General features: G+C 33.3%; 2 protein-coding genes across 2 annotated transcripts; both read left to right on the top strand.

The window, feature by feature from the left end:
• The first annotated feature begins 372 nt into the window (after positions 1 to 372).
• Positions 373 to 3,670, top strand: LOC110601789 (inosine triphosphate pyrophosphatase). The gene is made up of 9 exons (XM_021739100.2): positions 373 to 699; positions 796 to 860; positions 974 to 1,037; positions 1,151 to 1,160; positions 2,550 to 2,581; positions 2,664 to 2,776; positions 2,871 to 2,947; positions 3,058 to 3,257; positions 3,363 to 3,670. Exons 1-9 carry the CDS (start codon positions 573 to 575, stop codon positions 3,467 to 3,469), a joined length of 795 nt encoding a protein of 264 aa, XP_021594792.1. The 5' UTR covers positions 373 to 572; the 3' UTR covers positions 3,470 to 3,670.
• Positions 3,671 to 9,608: 5,938 nt separating this feature from the next.
• Positions 9,609 to 13,884, top strand: LOC110602237 (probable pectate lyase 8). Its single transcript, XM_021739702.2, has 7 exons — positions 9,609 to 9,832; positions 10,345 to 10,398; positions 10,911 to 10,988; positions 11,949 to 12,591; positions 12,686 to 12,789; positions 12,886 to 13,024; positions 13,111 to 13,884. Exons 1-7 carry the CDS (start codon positions 9,720 to 9,722, stop codon positions 13,330 to 13,332), a joined length of 1,353 nt encoding a protein of 450 aa, XP_021595394.1. The 5' UTR covers positions 9,609 to 9,719; the 3' UTR covers positions 13,333 to 13,884.
• The last annotated feature ends 1,704 nt before the right edge of the window (positions 13,885 to 15,588 follow it).

Raw genomic sequence — 15,588 nt, 5'->3', positions numbered from 1 at the left:
TCATTCACGCATTTAATCAACCTAACACTAACTAACAATTTTTATATTTGTACATTTTACTGTACTTAAAAAATAATTAAATTATAATAAATATATTTAATTTAACTAAATTACCGCATATCTCCTATAATTATTTAAATTTTAATAAATTTCTACGATATAATTAAGATAGAAAAATTAAATAGTAAAAAACATTTTAGGAAATCATAAAATTTTATTATTTTTAATATTTGAAATAACGGATCAAAATATATCTTAGAGCATTTATTTATGGAAATTTTATTTTTTAATTGTTTAATTGCGTAACATACACAAGGGTCATTTTTGGTATTTGGTTGCATAAAATCCTTACAATCGTATTCGAACCGGGGTATCAAATTAGCAGGGCAACCAAACAGGTAAATGCACAAGTGCAAGCACAAATTTTCAGCGATTCTTCGTTTTCCTTTCCACTCGAATCAAACGCCCTCTATAAATCTCTCTCTCTCACGCACACACTTTTCAAACAAAGAAGAAACAGAAGATAAAAAAGAAAGAGAGGAATAGGAATAGTAAAGGGCGCAACTAGGAATATGGCAGCAGCTGCGAAAGTGGTGATTGCACGGCCGGTGACCTTCGTCACCGGCAACGCTAAGAAGCTGGAGGAAGTCCGAGCAATCATCGGCAAATCCATTCCCTTGCGATCTCTGAAAATTGATCGTACTTGCTTTCTCTATCCCTCTGTCTTTCTATTTCTCAAACTCTCTCTCCCCGCGAAACTGACTATGTCCTGCAATTTGTAATTTTCTTTTACAGTCCCTGAGCTGCAAGGAGAACCCGAAGATATCTCCAAGGAAAAAGCTCGTTTGGCTGCTAAGAAGGTATGTATGTATATATATGTTCTTGCATATGTAGTACAGGTGAGTATTTTAATGTTTATGGCATGTGTATCTCTGCCTAATACTTGATTCTTCTTGTTTACTGCAAATGGAAGGTGAAAGGACCTGTGTTGGTGGAGGACACTTGTCTTTGCTACAATGCCCTCAAGGGTCTACCAGGTACCCAATTATTTGTCTTTCGATATGAAATTTTTTTAATGTACTTCTCTTTTAGTGCTCAATTTTGCAATTGTAGTTGGTTTATAGGCTGATCGATGACTGTGTGTTTGCAGGGCCATACGTGTAAGTCTATTATTCTTCTCACTTTCTTCTGTCGATGAGGAGAAACTACCTCTGTAATTGTAAACACCATTTCTTCCTTATGCTCACAGTTATGCCTACGAGAGAAATAATGTTTTAAATTGATGTAAAATAAAATTCATAATTAATTGATTCTATGCAGCCAACTAAATATAGGACCGGTGTGATGTTGGTACCTTCCATTATAGTGATGCTTTCTAGTGTTTTTATCTATTGGAAAATTTTGAGGTTATTCTAGTACCATTTTCTGATGTGTTCATAGAATTCACTTTAATTCTCATTCTCTACTTTTTATATTATGAATGTTTCTTCTGTTTATTTTGTTCCTGCTGTAACTATGGGTGAATTATTATTTACTCATTGGTATTGCCATTATTTACTATTAAGTTGATGTCTTCTGACATTAACATGATTATGTTCTTGAGCTTTGCTGCTATCAATTTAATTTTACTTCCGTTCATTTTTCTCCGGTATAATTTGTCAGGCAACTTGGAGACTTTGTTTGCATTATAGTCCCTGTCTCTATCTCTCTCCCTCTCTCTGAAACAAAGCAGAAACCTAAAAACGTCAACAAGACATAGTCTCCTAGCCATCGAAGAATACAAATTTAATAAAGTAATTGTAATCAAAACAAGAAGTTTTCAGTACCAACAAAATGAAAGTAGCAAGTTTGTGATGTATATAGAACGACTAAGTAACAAAACCAAAATAATTCTCATAATATGTATTGGCAAAATCAAATGAATGTGGGAGAGCTCGGGACAATAAATCAGTGAGGGAGCTGTGTGCCAACCACCAACTATGAAAGGGAGCGATAACAGACCACTAGTGAGGGATCTATGCCACAGAAAAGCACTGGTGATGGGAGTAAATCGACAATGAAGGAATAACTAAGGATGTCAATGGCAAGAAGAACAATGATGGGGTCTTCCTATGGAATCAATGCCAACTGAATTCATGATGGTTAGATTAGTGGAGGAATGGTCTCGACAAGGGTCAGGGTTTGGGTGGCTGTTTACTTGAGTAATCATAGGTTGGTTGATTTGTGGTAGAGAGAGAAGATAGCATTAGGGTAGGGTGGCTTGTAATAATTTGTGAGTGGGTTGCACAGATGTACAGGGACAAGGGCTCTAATGGTATGTGAGTATGAGAAAAATGGATAGAATGACTATTATGTGATTGTCCAAATACAGGGTTTGACCAGAAAATGTTGACCCCAATAATTAAATAGTGATTCCTTCTTTATTTTCTTCTTGATAGTAATATGTTACCATTTTACTCTTCCCTTATCTCTCTTGTTATTATGATATCTTATACTTGAAATTGTGTTCAATGGTTACCATAAATTGATGTGATTGTTAAATTGTGCAGGAAGTGGCATCTGGACAAGACTGGTCTTGAAGGTTGTAATTCTAACAGTGTTTTTTGTTTCTTAAACTTGTTTGTAATTTATTTTTGTAATCATATTGCTCTGCCATCTTTTAGGTTTGAACAACTTGCTGGCTGCTTACGAGGACAAATCAGCTTATGCATTGTGTACATTTTCTTTTGCTCTTGATGCTGAATCTGAACCTGTGACATTTCTTGGGAAAACTATGGTACACTTTAATGTGATGAAAGATTTTGGCATGATGCTTTCTATTTAATGCTTTTGGTTCGAACTAGGATTTGATTTGGTGCTCTATTTTCTAGGGAAAGATAGTTCCTCCAAGGGGACCCAAGGATTTTGGTTGGGACCCAATATTTCAACCTGATGGCTACGAGCAAACGTAATCTCTACTAATATGCCTTTTTTTTTTTTTTTTTCTGTGAGTGTCCTTTGGTTTGAAGATCATTAATCAAAGGTCATGATAAGAACTGCAATTTCTCTTGCATCTAGTTTTGCAGAGATGCCGAAGGAAGAAAAAAACAAGATTTCTCATCGCTACAAGGCCCTGTTATCGGTGAAAGACTATTTTGCTGATTCTGGTTTTGCGTTTGAGACTGATGACTCTAAGGAGAACGAGCAAAATGCATCTAACAAGATTAACAATGATCCTTCTGTCAATAATGAGAAAGATGGCTCTACCCCTAACAAGAGTAAGCTAGACTTTTCATCTTGTCCTAATGTTGTATGTCTTTGGTGGTTAAGCAAATATCTGAGCTTATAATTGCGCTTTGCTAATTCCTTTAATGGTTCACCAGGGAAAAGGGAGGATGATGGAGTAAGGGAGGATGATGGAGTTGCTGAAGCAACGGAAAAGGATGATGCAGCTAGGAAAAAGCCAAAGCCGAAGGGAGATGAGAAGTAGTTCTCCTTTTCACTGCAGATACTTTTTGGTCCTGTAGTCAAAGAGAGTATTATATCTAGTCAAAGTTTTTGGAGAATGCAGTGTCTCCTAGTCCTATCCTGGTCAAATATTAAAATTATGCGTTTTTAAGATAATGTAGAAGCTATGAATTTTGGGATCAGTAGAATTTGCTCTAATTTAGTCAAATATTAAACTTTGGTATATGCAATCTGCTTTCAGTGGCAACTGTGACTAGTGCAATTGAATGTTCGTTAACTGCAGTTGTATGATAGAAATCCATAGGTCCCCTTTCTTAATTAAGCTCAAAGTTACTCCTGTAGTAATTAATGTTGGTAAATTCTTTGTTGAAACTAGATTTCTGATGGGATGAAATAGGGGTGGCAAAATATGTATAATTAATTGTTTTGGACGGTCTAATAATTCAAATGGATCTAATGTTTTGTAAAAGCCGAGTCATATTTCATGGGGTTGCATGCTCATGCTATTTAGGAAGGAAACTATTAGGCCCATCTACTCGGATGTAGTTATGTAATTATGTAAAAATGCTACTGTGGTTGGTGAAGGAATCAGTGTGTACTCTCCCATGATACTCCCAATCCAAAACACGAAGCAACTTAGAAAATCTTCGGGGGTTACTGGGCTAGCCCTTTGGATTGAGTGTAATTAGTTCCTAACACAACAATGTCTAAGAAAGATGAAGGCCTTTGAGCTGATTTCTAAACCAAGTTTAGCCAAAATGGGCCACATGCTACGTATGAGCAACTTCAGCCTCTTACTAATTATAGGTTATCTGATTCAATCAAATATGGATATCCTATAACAAAAATAATTTTTTTTTATTAATTTTTCTTTGATTCGACACATTCAAAATCCATTCCCTTAGAAAAAAAGTTCAAATAAGTCTAGAACATTTTAATGATGAGGGAAAACAGCTCAAGTAGTTGAAACTAAAATGACAAACTCGTGGATAAATTCTTGGGGTAAAAACAGAAAAGCCTAATCAATTGCCTCCTACACCTAACAAAATTCCTGAAAATTGATTTCAGTGGTTGAGGGGGGCGTTCAAACATTAGCTGGCTGACAGAAACAAGGCGGTGGGATTAGCGGGGGCCCATTGCAAAGTTTATATTATAAAATGGAACTTCAGATATTGTATTAAACATTATATTATAGAAAAAAATTAATAACAAGAATCGAAACTAAAATAATACGTGTATAGTGTATGGTTGAATAGAGATTCAGAAGTTGGTGATTAGTATTAAGCATACGTGGGAGCCAGTCAGTGGCTCAAAATAGCGGCAGAGACACGGATTTGTGTGTTTGCTTTATTATTATTATTATTATTATTATTATTATTATTATTATTTATAAAAAAAAAAAAGAAAAATAGTGCACATGCCTTCATGTGGGGTTTGACATTTTGGTGGGTCCACATTAACGATCGAATTCGAAAATTATATCGGAAAACATAAGACAGATGTAATTCGAGTGATGTGTACATAAACATGGATGCAAAATATGAATTTTCCTGAAAGCAATTTTTCACAATAAAAAAAAATTAAAATTATTATTGGAATTTAAATTCCTACGTTTTTTTTTTATTATAAGACAGCTATCTTAACATTCAATTTAGATTTATTTGTTTAATCCAAATTATTATATACGAGGTAAAATAAAAAGCATACTAACCAATACACGCAAAAATTAAAAAAAAAAAAAAAGGGAAGAAGATTAATTATCCAATTAACACAAACCGATGCAATTGATGAGCAGTGTGCACATTATAATTGTTTATTCTTAATTAATATTAAAAACATGTTAGTAATCCCATAAGTAATAATGATTAATTGGTTCCTTATCTGTATAGTATCAAATTAATTTATTTATATTCAGTACAGAGATATGTTGAACTAGAAAATGACAAATGTCGTTTGATTTTTTTCTTTTTTAGTTGGGAAGAATAATTAATGTGGCATTTTGATTAGTGGTTGGCAACTCATTAATTATGAAAACTATGTATTAATTTGCTCACAAATTCATAAATATTCAATGTATGATGAGTAGGGTAAATGATTAGCAGTTGGGCCTGCTGGAATATTTGATTGGAATTATTGTCCATGTTAATAGTAAATTTTTATTAATCAATTGATTAATAAAAAAATTAAATTTATGATACGCTATACTTAATTTGAATATATATTAAAAAAAAATTAAGAAATTGAGAATCTTGAGGTGATGAAGACTTCAAAAACCAGCACATGTGAAAAAGGATTCTGCATCAGTGATTGATTGAAATGTGGCCTCAACAGATATGGATATAATTCCCCAGTGGATTTGTTTTTTTATTTATTTTATTTTATTTTATTATTTCCCCTCAATTTTTTGTTGCTATTTGTTTGTGGGTCGACGCTTAATTTTTTTTCTCGATTTTCAAACCTGTAATTAAATATTTCAATGATTAGATGAATTGTCAACTGAATTTTTACTTGCTCATTGTCAATGAATGATTATTATTTTAAATAAAATAAAAAAATATCTGCAGTATTTGTATGTGAAAATTGATTTTCCATATTTGGTGATTAAAAATGGAGGAATGTTAATCCTCTTTTTGTTTAAAAAATAATATTTTCTTACTTACTTTTTATTGTTTAATTTAAATATTAAAAAATGTAGATTATTAATAAGTTTTATTTTTTTATAAATTTAAATGGTGCTAATAAAATTATAAAAATGCAGAAAAAATACTTATTCATTAAAAAAAAGAAAAGCAAAATTTCTTAAAAATTATTAGTTTTTATTTAATAAATAATTTTTTTTATCTCATCCCAAATGCTATAAAAACATAAAAATTATTTTTAACAAAACAACGTAGACTAAGTTATTCAATTTTCCTCAACTACACATTTAAGTATATATATATATATATATAATTTTGAAGCATCATTTACCCATTAAATAAATTAATTAATTGTTGATGAATTCTAAGATATTATTGAACCATATTTTTTTTAAAAAAAAAAGAGAGAAAAAATGTAAAAAATTAAATAAATAGTTGAAGTTAAATAGTCAAACAAGTAAATGATTTCCTAAATCCTACAGGGGAAAACTTATTCCACACATAAAGTAAAAAAATTGACAGACAAATCAATTTTACTGTAAAAGATGAAAAGAGAAAGCCCTAGCCTTTACCTAATAACCAACACAAACCCAATAATGATAAGTTTGACAGTCAGAAAAAAAAAAGCAATTCCAGTGACCCCCCTCTTCTTCTTTTAGAGGGAAAGCTCTGTTTGATGGCATACAGCAATTAACCTTAAAAAATAAATTAGAATTTTATTTTTTTTTAAAAAAAGGAAAGTTGCAATGAGTGGGTTTTGATCATAGGAATTATTGCAGCAGAGACAAAAATTTGTGATTAGATGTTAAGAAGGTGTCTGTAATGATAATGAAGGTTGTGAGTTTACCATATTTTCTGAGATTTAGGAGCTGTCCTTAGTGTTTGGCTGGGTGATGCATAGATAAAAATTCTTACAAGAATCTAATGCTTGATAGAGAAAAGAGAGATTAACCCATGTGACTGTGGGGTTACCATATAAAGCCATTGTCTTTCTTTAATTTGTTTAAAATCCTTAACAGCCATTATGATCACAACAAATATTTTGAGATATTAATTTGAACATTTCAATTTTCAGGGAAGAAAGATAGAAAGGATTGAGGCCAAACAGAACATATTAAAAGGAGGAGAAGACTCCTTTTCTGGGCGTCAACCACTCCTCAATTACAAACCTTTTTAAAAATTTTTCTTCTCTGAGATAAGACATTCACATTCCTTACCACAGCGGAGCACAGGGATTGAGATAAGAGAGAAGATTCTTCCGTTAAGATTGTTACACCAACCTTAGCCGTACTGCCATGTGGGTTCTGCGACACGTTTGCTTTTCTCTTCCCTTTCTTTTACTGTTTTCTCAATTAATTAATATATATAGAGTAATAAAACATTAATCAACGGATAGTACGTGTTTGATAGAGCCCCGTCAATCACTCCGCAAGCAAAGATGAGCCAGCATATATATATATTAAAAATATTTTCCGTTAAAAGCTGTAATCCATTTCCTTAATAAGCGCAGAGACCAGGGCACGTTAGGCCACTGCACTGTGGGATAATTCTCCGTGCATTTGTGGTCGGTGATGTATTTGAGCTGCCTTCATTACTTTGCTTAGCTTCTTTAAAAAACAGAGTCGTAAATTTTCAGAAAAATGAAAAACTACATGTACTACTTGGGAAACAAAGGAACAAGGGGGCATTTAGGAGTAGAAAGGAAAAGGAGTTAATGATGTGAAGTGGTACCCCATGGTTCCACCATCCACATGCTAAGCACATGCATGGTTTATGGTCATTATCCACCAAAATGAAGTTGGATCTAATCCAAAATCCATCTCACAATGTGTTTGAAATAATGGGGATGTTTAATGTTTAGCTAATTGTTAGGCAAATTTCAGTGACCAATTTGCATCTCCATGGCTAAAATTGAAGCCATGTGCATTACACTTTGTAATTGGGAACATTTGGGGTCATTGGTTGCAATCGGTGTTGCTCTTTCATCCAGCACATACCTAATTCAATTTATGGATTACACTTTTATGCTTTCATGTATGCATTGCATAAATGGCTTTGCGTACAGTACCCAATAATTTATCAATACACTTATAATATTCAAAATATTTTTATACTATAATATAATAATAAAGTAAAAATTAATTATGCTGTCTTTCACGTCCTTCATCAGGAAACTACCTTTCTAATTAACTCTCACTTTGAAACTTCCTGAAACCACCAAAAACTATACATTTCCTTTTTCAACTTACGCCAAAATCTACCTAACTACCTAATTAATGCTCTACCTCCTGCGTAAGCTTGTATTTTAGGCTGAAGCAACGAGACCCGCCATTCATGGTCAATCAAAATTCGAGTTACAGAAGAGAACATTCCTGGTTCATGGTCTACTCTCACTTTAGCCAAAGATATATATATATGCAAAGTAAAGAAACAAAGTGATTCAACCAAACAAAATCTCTACCTTTTCCTTTTCGTTTTGTAAAGACGCAATTGAGTAAAAGTGCTCAACCAATGTCGTGTATTTCAAGGTAACAATTTCAAATTTTTAAGAAATTATTTTGCTGAAAAAAAAAACTCAGTTAGCCCCCTTAATTTTCCATGCAATGAAATGGAGAACCCAAAAGTCAAAATCCTTAACTAACGCTTTAATCCTTTGGTGTGTTGGTCCACATAATCAATGGTCCTAATTCTGTTAAGTGTATCATAATGTTGTGTGCACCTTTTTGTACACGATGAGAGTATGGTATAACTGTAAATAAATCCTCTTTTCAACAAAGCGTGAGAAACTGCTATGATGGGAGCCACTTCCCTCTTGCATGACACCATAATATTGCCTCCGGTCCGGAAATCCCAATACTCAACGAATGGCTCGAAAAATAAATCTATAAATTGCGATTTTAATATTTAATTACATAATAATTTTTTCAAATTCTCTAATTTAAAACTTATTTTAAAATTTTCTTATAGAGGTATATTTTTTCCTGTGACACATCGATTCACATTCCTTGGTTTAATTTGATAATTTGTTAGCATTTTTTAGTGTTCAATAAGTCTTCCATCTATTCAAGAAATACAATTGAGGATGCATCCGAAGGCGTGATTGGCGCCCGGGAAAATAAAATAAAAGGAAAAAGAAAAAAAATTCTCGGAATTTATTTCTACGTGCAATTCCCTTTATCCATTTACCATAAAATCAGCAGGAAACCGTGACATCTGCTGTTTGTACGGATTGCTGACATGGCATCTCTGCGGTTAAATCGTTATGGTTAGTTACATCGAGAAAGGGAGACGGAGCGGTTACCGGTAAAAAAATTTGTCAGACTAAGGTTTAGTTAACGAACATGGGTTAGGTTAAATTCCCAGTTACCGCTAAACCACGCAGTTTCAACTTTCACAAACAGGAAAAAAGAAAATGCCAAAGAAAAAGAAAATAAAAGAGTTCCGGTTAATTAACGGCGTTAAGGTACGTTTGCTGTTTTGCATTCTAGTTTGGCTCTATAAAAAGGTCGGTTTGTTGCAGCTCTCTTCTCCGACTCCAAACTTGTTCTTCCAATACTCTCTGCTTTTTCCCTTTATTTTTTTCTCTGAAACAGCAACATTACAATAGAGAGGAAAGAGAGAGGGTGAGAGATAATGGCAATGGCGTTGCCTTCCAAGTGGGTTTGTGTTTGTGCGACTGTGCTTGTGGTGATGTTCGTCGGAGTTGCAGCTACGGTTCGGAACGACGAGATCTCTGGCCTTACCAGGTATATACATGCATATTTATATTCGTGTATGCCTGTATTTTGTAAATAGCTGTCACTTGATTCTTTGATTTTACTGGCTTGTGCGTATGCAAAACAGAGTATCCTCTTTTTTACTGTATTCAGTTTCCACTTGTTCTTTTTGGCCACTTTGATTCTTCAGTTTTTCTTTTCATTTCAGACACAAAATTTTACCTGCATTATCTCATTGCCAGTGAGTTTTCACGATTACTTCTGTTTTGTTCTTGAATTTTTTTCATTTTTTTTCTCAAAAAAAGCTACGTAATGCTGCTTTGCTGTGCTTCCTGAGCTTGCTCAGTTGGTAGTTATTAATTATTTGAGTTTCTTGCCGTGACATTTCCTGATTTATGTAAGAAAAAACTAGCTGCATTATTTGGTTTTTAGGTGAAATGACACTTAGTGAAACTAAGCGCTTACTGAAATCCAGAATTTCTTTTGTTTCTCCTGGTGACCTTGTTCATGTCCTCTAATTTTCGTTTATTGCTATTTTACAGGAATGTGGAAACAGAGAAATCCCAGAGCTCCAACAACTCATCGACGGCGGCGAGGTAATGAATGGACAGAACAGCTCATAACATTTAACTTTTCTATTTTCCTTTATTTATCATTTAAAACGATCTCGGCCGTTGATCTTCGTCTAGTGTGCTTGGTTAGACCGCTGGATGGTCAATGGTGACACCTTTATTCAATAACCGTATTTCGAGAACCTCTACCGTTTAGATCCTTGGATCTTTAGATCTGGATCGTTTATTCGGTTATTATCAGTTCTTCGGATTTGAACGTTGAACAACGGAAACATTCTCTCTATTCCATCACCGACCCTCGCAGAATGTACTTGAAAGAATATGCGAGGCTCTCGGTTGTTTTTTTATTAGAGTCTAAACGGTTTAGCTGGGCAGTGTGATTGGCCTTGAGCACTGCACACACCAGCATTGTACTTCGTGTTTACCTTTCCTTTACCTGACCCGACTTCTACACGCTGCATGGGAGCGGCACGTGCCTACTTTTGGGTTTGGTTCATTTAATACTAATAACCCTTTATCTCTTGTTGATTTTTCAGCGCTGCAGAAGTGACCGAGGGATGGAAAAATGAGCGTGCAGTTGATGACCCTGAAGAGGTGGTTGCCATGGTGGAAATGTATGTGCCCCTTGCTTACTTTTTGTCTTCGTAGATTACCTTTGACTTGCAATTATAATGAAAATCTGACTTGCTTCATTAACTGGGGAAAGCAGGATTGGGTGGTTGGCTACGAAAGGGTAGTTGTTTAGGAGGAGGCGGGCATCATCATCATCATTATTATTATTACTATTAGCCATTTCCAATTAAAATACAGTTGCTAATTCTGTTATTGTGTTTGTTGAACATTATCAATGAATCGAACCTGCTCTTTGTTTTTAATTTCCCTTATTACCCTTGTGTTTTGTGAAAATTTATTGTACGAATCATCATGTATGAGGTAACTACCACCCACGTTCCTTATCTGCTTTATCGAGTCAGTGACCTCTTTCTTTCTTTCTTTCATTCACGCTGTTTGGCTCCGCTACCTGCCACTGCATTGGTTAAGAGATCCGCGTTTCGCGGAAACTCTTTTTTTTTTTTTTTTGATCTTTTCTTATCCAGCAATACCCGTAATTCTACTTGAGGAGTATTTATAAATATTTTCTTTCAAAAGGAAATTGAATGGGTTTCCCAATTCCCATTCAGTAGCTTTCTCCCACATAGTACCGTTTTATATACTCAGCTGATTATGTTGTGAGTTTCTTGCACTGTTTTCAATGCGACAGCTTCGGGCCACAGGACAAAAGAAAACGTTCTTGTACACTTTTCTTGTGGTTTTATATTCTTTATTAACGAGTAGCAACCAAGTGGATTTCTATCCGTTAAAACTGAGCAGCCTCGACGTTTCTTACAAAATGACAAAATGTCATCTTCTTTGCCCTTGGCAGCTAAATAACTAAGGAACCAATTATCTCCACCACCGACACACATCATGAAGGAAATTATGTTGTTGCATCCAGCAATTTATAACAAGAGATAATACAGATCGATGGTCATTAATGTTAATACTAATGATATGCATAAACTTTCAAATTGCAGGAGCATCCGCAACAGTACTGAAAGAAGGAAGCTTGGATATTTCTCATGCGGTACTGGAAATCCAATTGATGATTGCTGGCGCTGTGACCCCAACTGGCAGAAAAACCGCAAGCGCCTTGCTGAATGTGGAATTGGTTTCGGCAGAAACGCCATCGGAGGCCGCGATGGTCGCTTCTATGTTGTTACTGATCCCAGTGATGATGACGCTGTCAATCCAAAGCCTGGCACTTTGCGTCACGCTGTGATCCAGGATGAGCCCTTGTGGATTGTTTTCAAAAGGGACATGGTGATTCAATTGAAGCAGGAACTTATCATGAACAGCTTCAAGACTATTGATGGCCGTGGGGTCAATGTCCACATTGCTAATGGAGGGTGCATCACCATCCAATTTATTACTAATGTGATCATTCATGGTCTCCACATTCATGACTGCAAGCCCACTGGTAATGCGATGGTTAGGAGCTCACCCAGTCACTTTGGGTGGAGGACAATGGCAGATGGTGATGCCATCTCTATTTTTGGATCTAGCCACATATGGATTGACCATAATTCGCTCTCTCATTGCGCTGATGGCCTGGTTGATGCTGTCATGGGTTCAACAGCCATTACCATCTCCAACAACCACTTAACTCACCACAATGAGGTGTGTTTCTTGCAATTTTCTTGTCCCAAAATTTTTTCGCTTCCTCATTAATTAGTGAAAGCTAATGGTGTCTCCAATATGCAATTTGATACAGGTGATGCTATTGGGTCACAGTGATTCCTACACAAGAGACAAGCAAATGCAAGTTACCATAGCGTACAACCATTTTGGAGAGGGACTCATCCAGAGAATGCCAAGGTAAAATTCATGCTAACATTCTCTATTTGTCGGGGTTTAGTTCTAGCTTCTAGCTTATAGCTAAACTTGCAAGATTTTGAAAAATGAAAATTGCAGGTGCAGACATGGATACTTCCATGTAGTGAACAATGATTATACACACTGGGAGATGTATGCCATTGGTGGAAGTGCAAATCCCACCATCAATAGCCAGGGCAACAGATACAATGCACCAGTCAACCCTTTTGCAAAGGAGGTATAATCAATTACATTTCATGCTCCCCCAACAAAATGTAAAAATAAATTTGCCGCTCATAACGATAATCATTGGGTTTAAAACAGGTGACAAAGAGGGTGGAGACAGCTGCAAGCCAATGGAAGAGCTGGAATTGGAGGTCGGAGGGTGACCTTTTGCTGAATGGCGCTTATTTTACTCCCTCTGGAGCTGGAGCTTCAGCTAGCTATGCTCGTGCTTCAAGCTTGGGTGCCAAATCTTCTACCATGGTTGGATCAATGACTGCTAATGCAGGCGCTCTTCCATGCAGGAGGGGAAGCCGATGCTAATACACTTACTAATCAATTAAATTTGGCCAAATAGGCCATCCATTTAGTTTCTGCTATCCTTTTTTTCCAATTGTTTGAGCCGTTATTTTTCTTTCCCGTCCTATCTTCGTTACAAATATATTTTGGCAAGTGTACAATTTTTACACATGCCATTATATCGTTACATCCATATTTCCCGCATTCCAGTTTCTCTCTGTTTTTTCTCAACCTCGGCCTGCCTCCATCGAAAAAAAAACCCAACCTCATTCTTGTAGGAGCAGGCGCAGAAGAGTTGTTCATTTCTTCCACTTCTTCTTCTTCTGCCCTTTTCAGTTGCCTGTTCCTTCTGACCACCATTGAAGCGTCTTTCGAGTCTACAGTGTCAGTCAGTCTGTGTAGTCTATAGGATTTGAATGAATTTGTGTTCTTTTTAATTTTGTTTAGTGATACAAGCAATAGCATGGATTTCAAGTTATGGGAAAAAAAAAGTTATAGACGATGCATAGATCGATGTATCAGCGATGCTCTTTACCTTATTAATTTTATATATATATATATAAATTTTTTTTTTCCCACCCTCTGTTAATGGAAGCAACTTTTCTTTTACTTTTGCTTTACATGGTCTGCAAAACTGCCTGTTGAATACGAGAGGCAGGGTGGTGTTGGGCAATCGGAATTAAATGTTGATTTATGGTAAACTCAAAGCCATGTGAGGAAGGGTCCCATATAGCATGTGAGAAGTTGTTTATGTGCAAGAGAGAAATGCATGGGTCCGATTATAAATTGTTTAGGCAAGTTGCACATGTAGATATGAAGTTTGGTTAGAGCTGTCAACTCAGCGCATTCTCCAGCATTAACAATCCACCTCCTCTACATGGTTCTCCAACCTTACCCAAATTTATAATTCGCCAACTGTCCAAAAAAATCCAAAATTTTTAGTTTTATACGAATTTCAAATTGAGTTTAGGAAGAGTGTCCATCATCTTAGGTAGCACTTGAGATATTTTTGCTATAAATATCCAACATCAAAATTACATATTCTTAAAGGAATATAACTAATTTTTATATGGGTTACATATTTGCTATGTGTGATCCATAAATTTAGATATAATAATCGTAAATAAATGATACTCAATAAGTTATTTAATTAATAAATATAAAAAATAAAATAATTTATATTTGTTATAATAAAAACTGTTATTATATAAGTTTTATAGAATTTATTTTAAAAAATAAATTTTATTTAGAGTTAATAGTAAAAAAAATTACATTAAAACTTAATAGAATTGACACGTCAATAAATTTTAGGATAAAATTATAATAATTTAAAAATTTAGAAAAGAATTACAATAAAATTAAAAATATAGAATTTTTTTAATAATTATTTATTTTATTAATTCTTTTGAAAAGTAGAAAATTGAAAATTAAATTTATAATTTCAGATAAATTATATATTTTTTTAGCTATTTAATCAAAGTTAGACTAGAAAAATTAAATACTTAATTCATATATTATTAAATCCATTCTAAATATTAGTATAATTTTTAAAAATAATAATAAATTAATATTATTAAAAGAATAATTAAAAAATATTTTTAAAAAATATTTTATTATTTTTAATATTTTTAAATTGAATTATATTAAATATTATTTTAAATTATTTTTAATATTTTATGACTAATGTGTTTAATAAAATTATTTTCTTAATGATAGTTTTAAAAATAATATTAAATAGTAAATATATTAAACAAAATAAAAAAATGGTTAATAATTATTTTAATTAAAATAAAATTAAGATAAATTATTATTATTATAAAATTATTAATAAAAATAAAAAAATTAAATAATAATAATAGTAATTTTTAAATATATTTAATTATAAACAAAATAATTTGATAATTTTATAAAGTTTCAAAATGATAGTTGTATTTCTCCGCAATTAAAAAAATAGAGTTTAATGAAATATAAAATAAAATTGTAATAAAAATAAAGTATAGAATTTTAGTAATTAATTCCAAATTTTGTTAGTTTGGTGTAGTGAAACCGCATTAATATAGTTAATAATTTCATTCGTTTTTTAACGGTACAAATAATAATAAAATATAATTAAAATAATTTTAAAAATTTATATTTTAGTCAATAAAAAAATATGAAATATAATTATAATAAAATTAAAAATATAAATTTTCTTTATCATTAACTCTTTTATTAATAATCAATTTTCAAAGAACTAAAAAAATATAATAAAACGATTACAATTAAAAAATTTTTAAAAGA

This window comes from Manihot esculenta, chromosome 15 (assembly GCF_001659605.2).
Source record: "Manihot esculenta cultivar AM560-2 chromosome 15, M.esculenta_v8, whole genome shotgun sequence".
In the NCBI taxonomy this organism is placed as follows: domain Eukaryota; kingdom Viridiplantae; phylum Streptophyta; class Magnoliopsida; order Malpighiales; family Euphorbiaceae; genus Manihot; species Manihot esculenta.
Note: the sequence above shows the minus strand (reverse complement) of the source record. Positions and strands in the feature narration are given on the sequence as shown.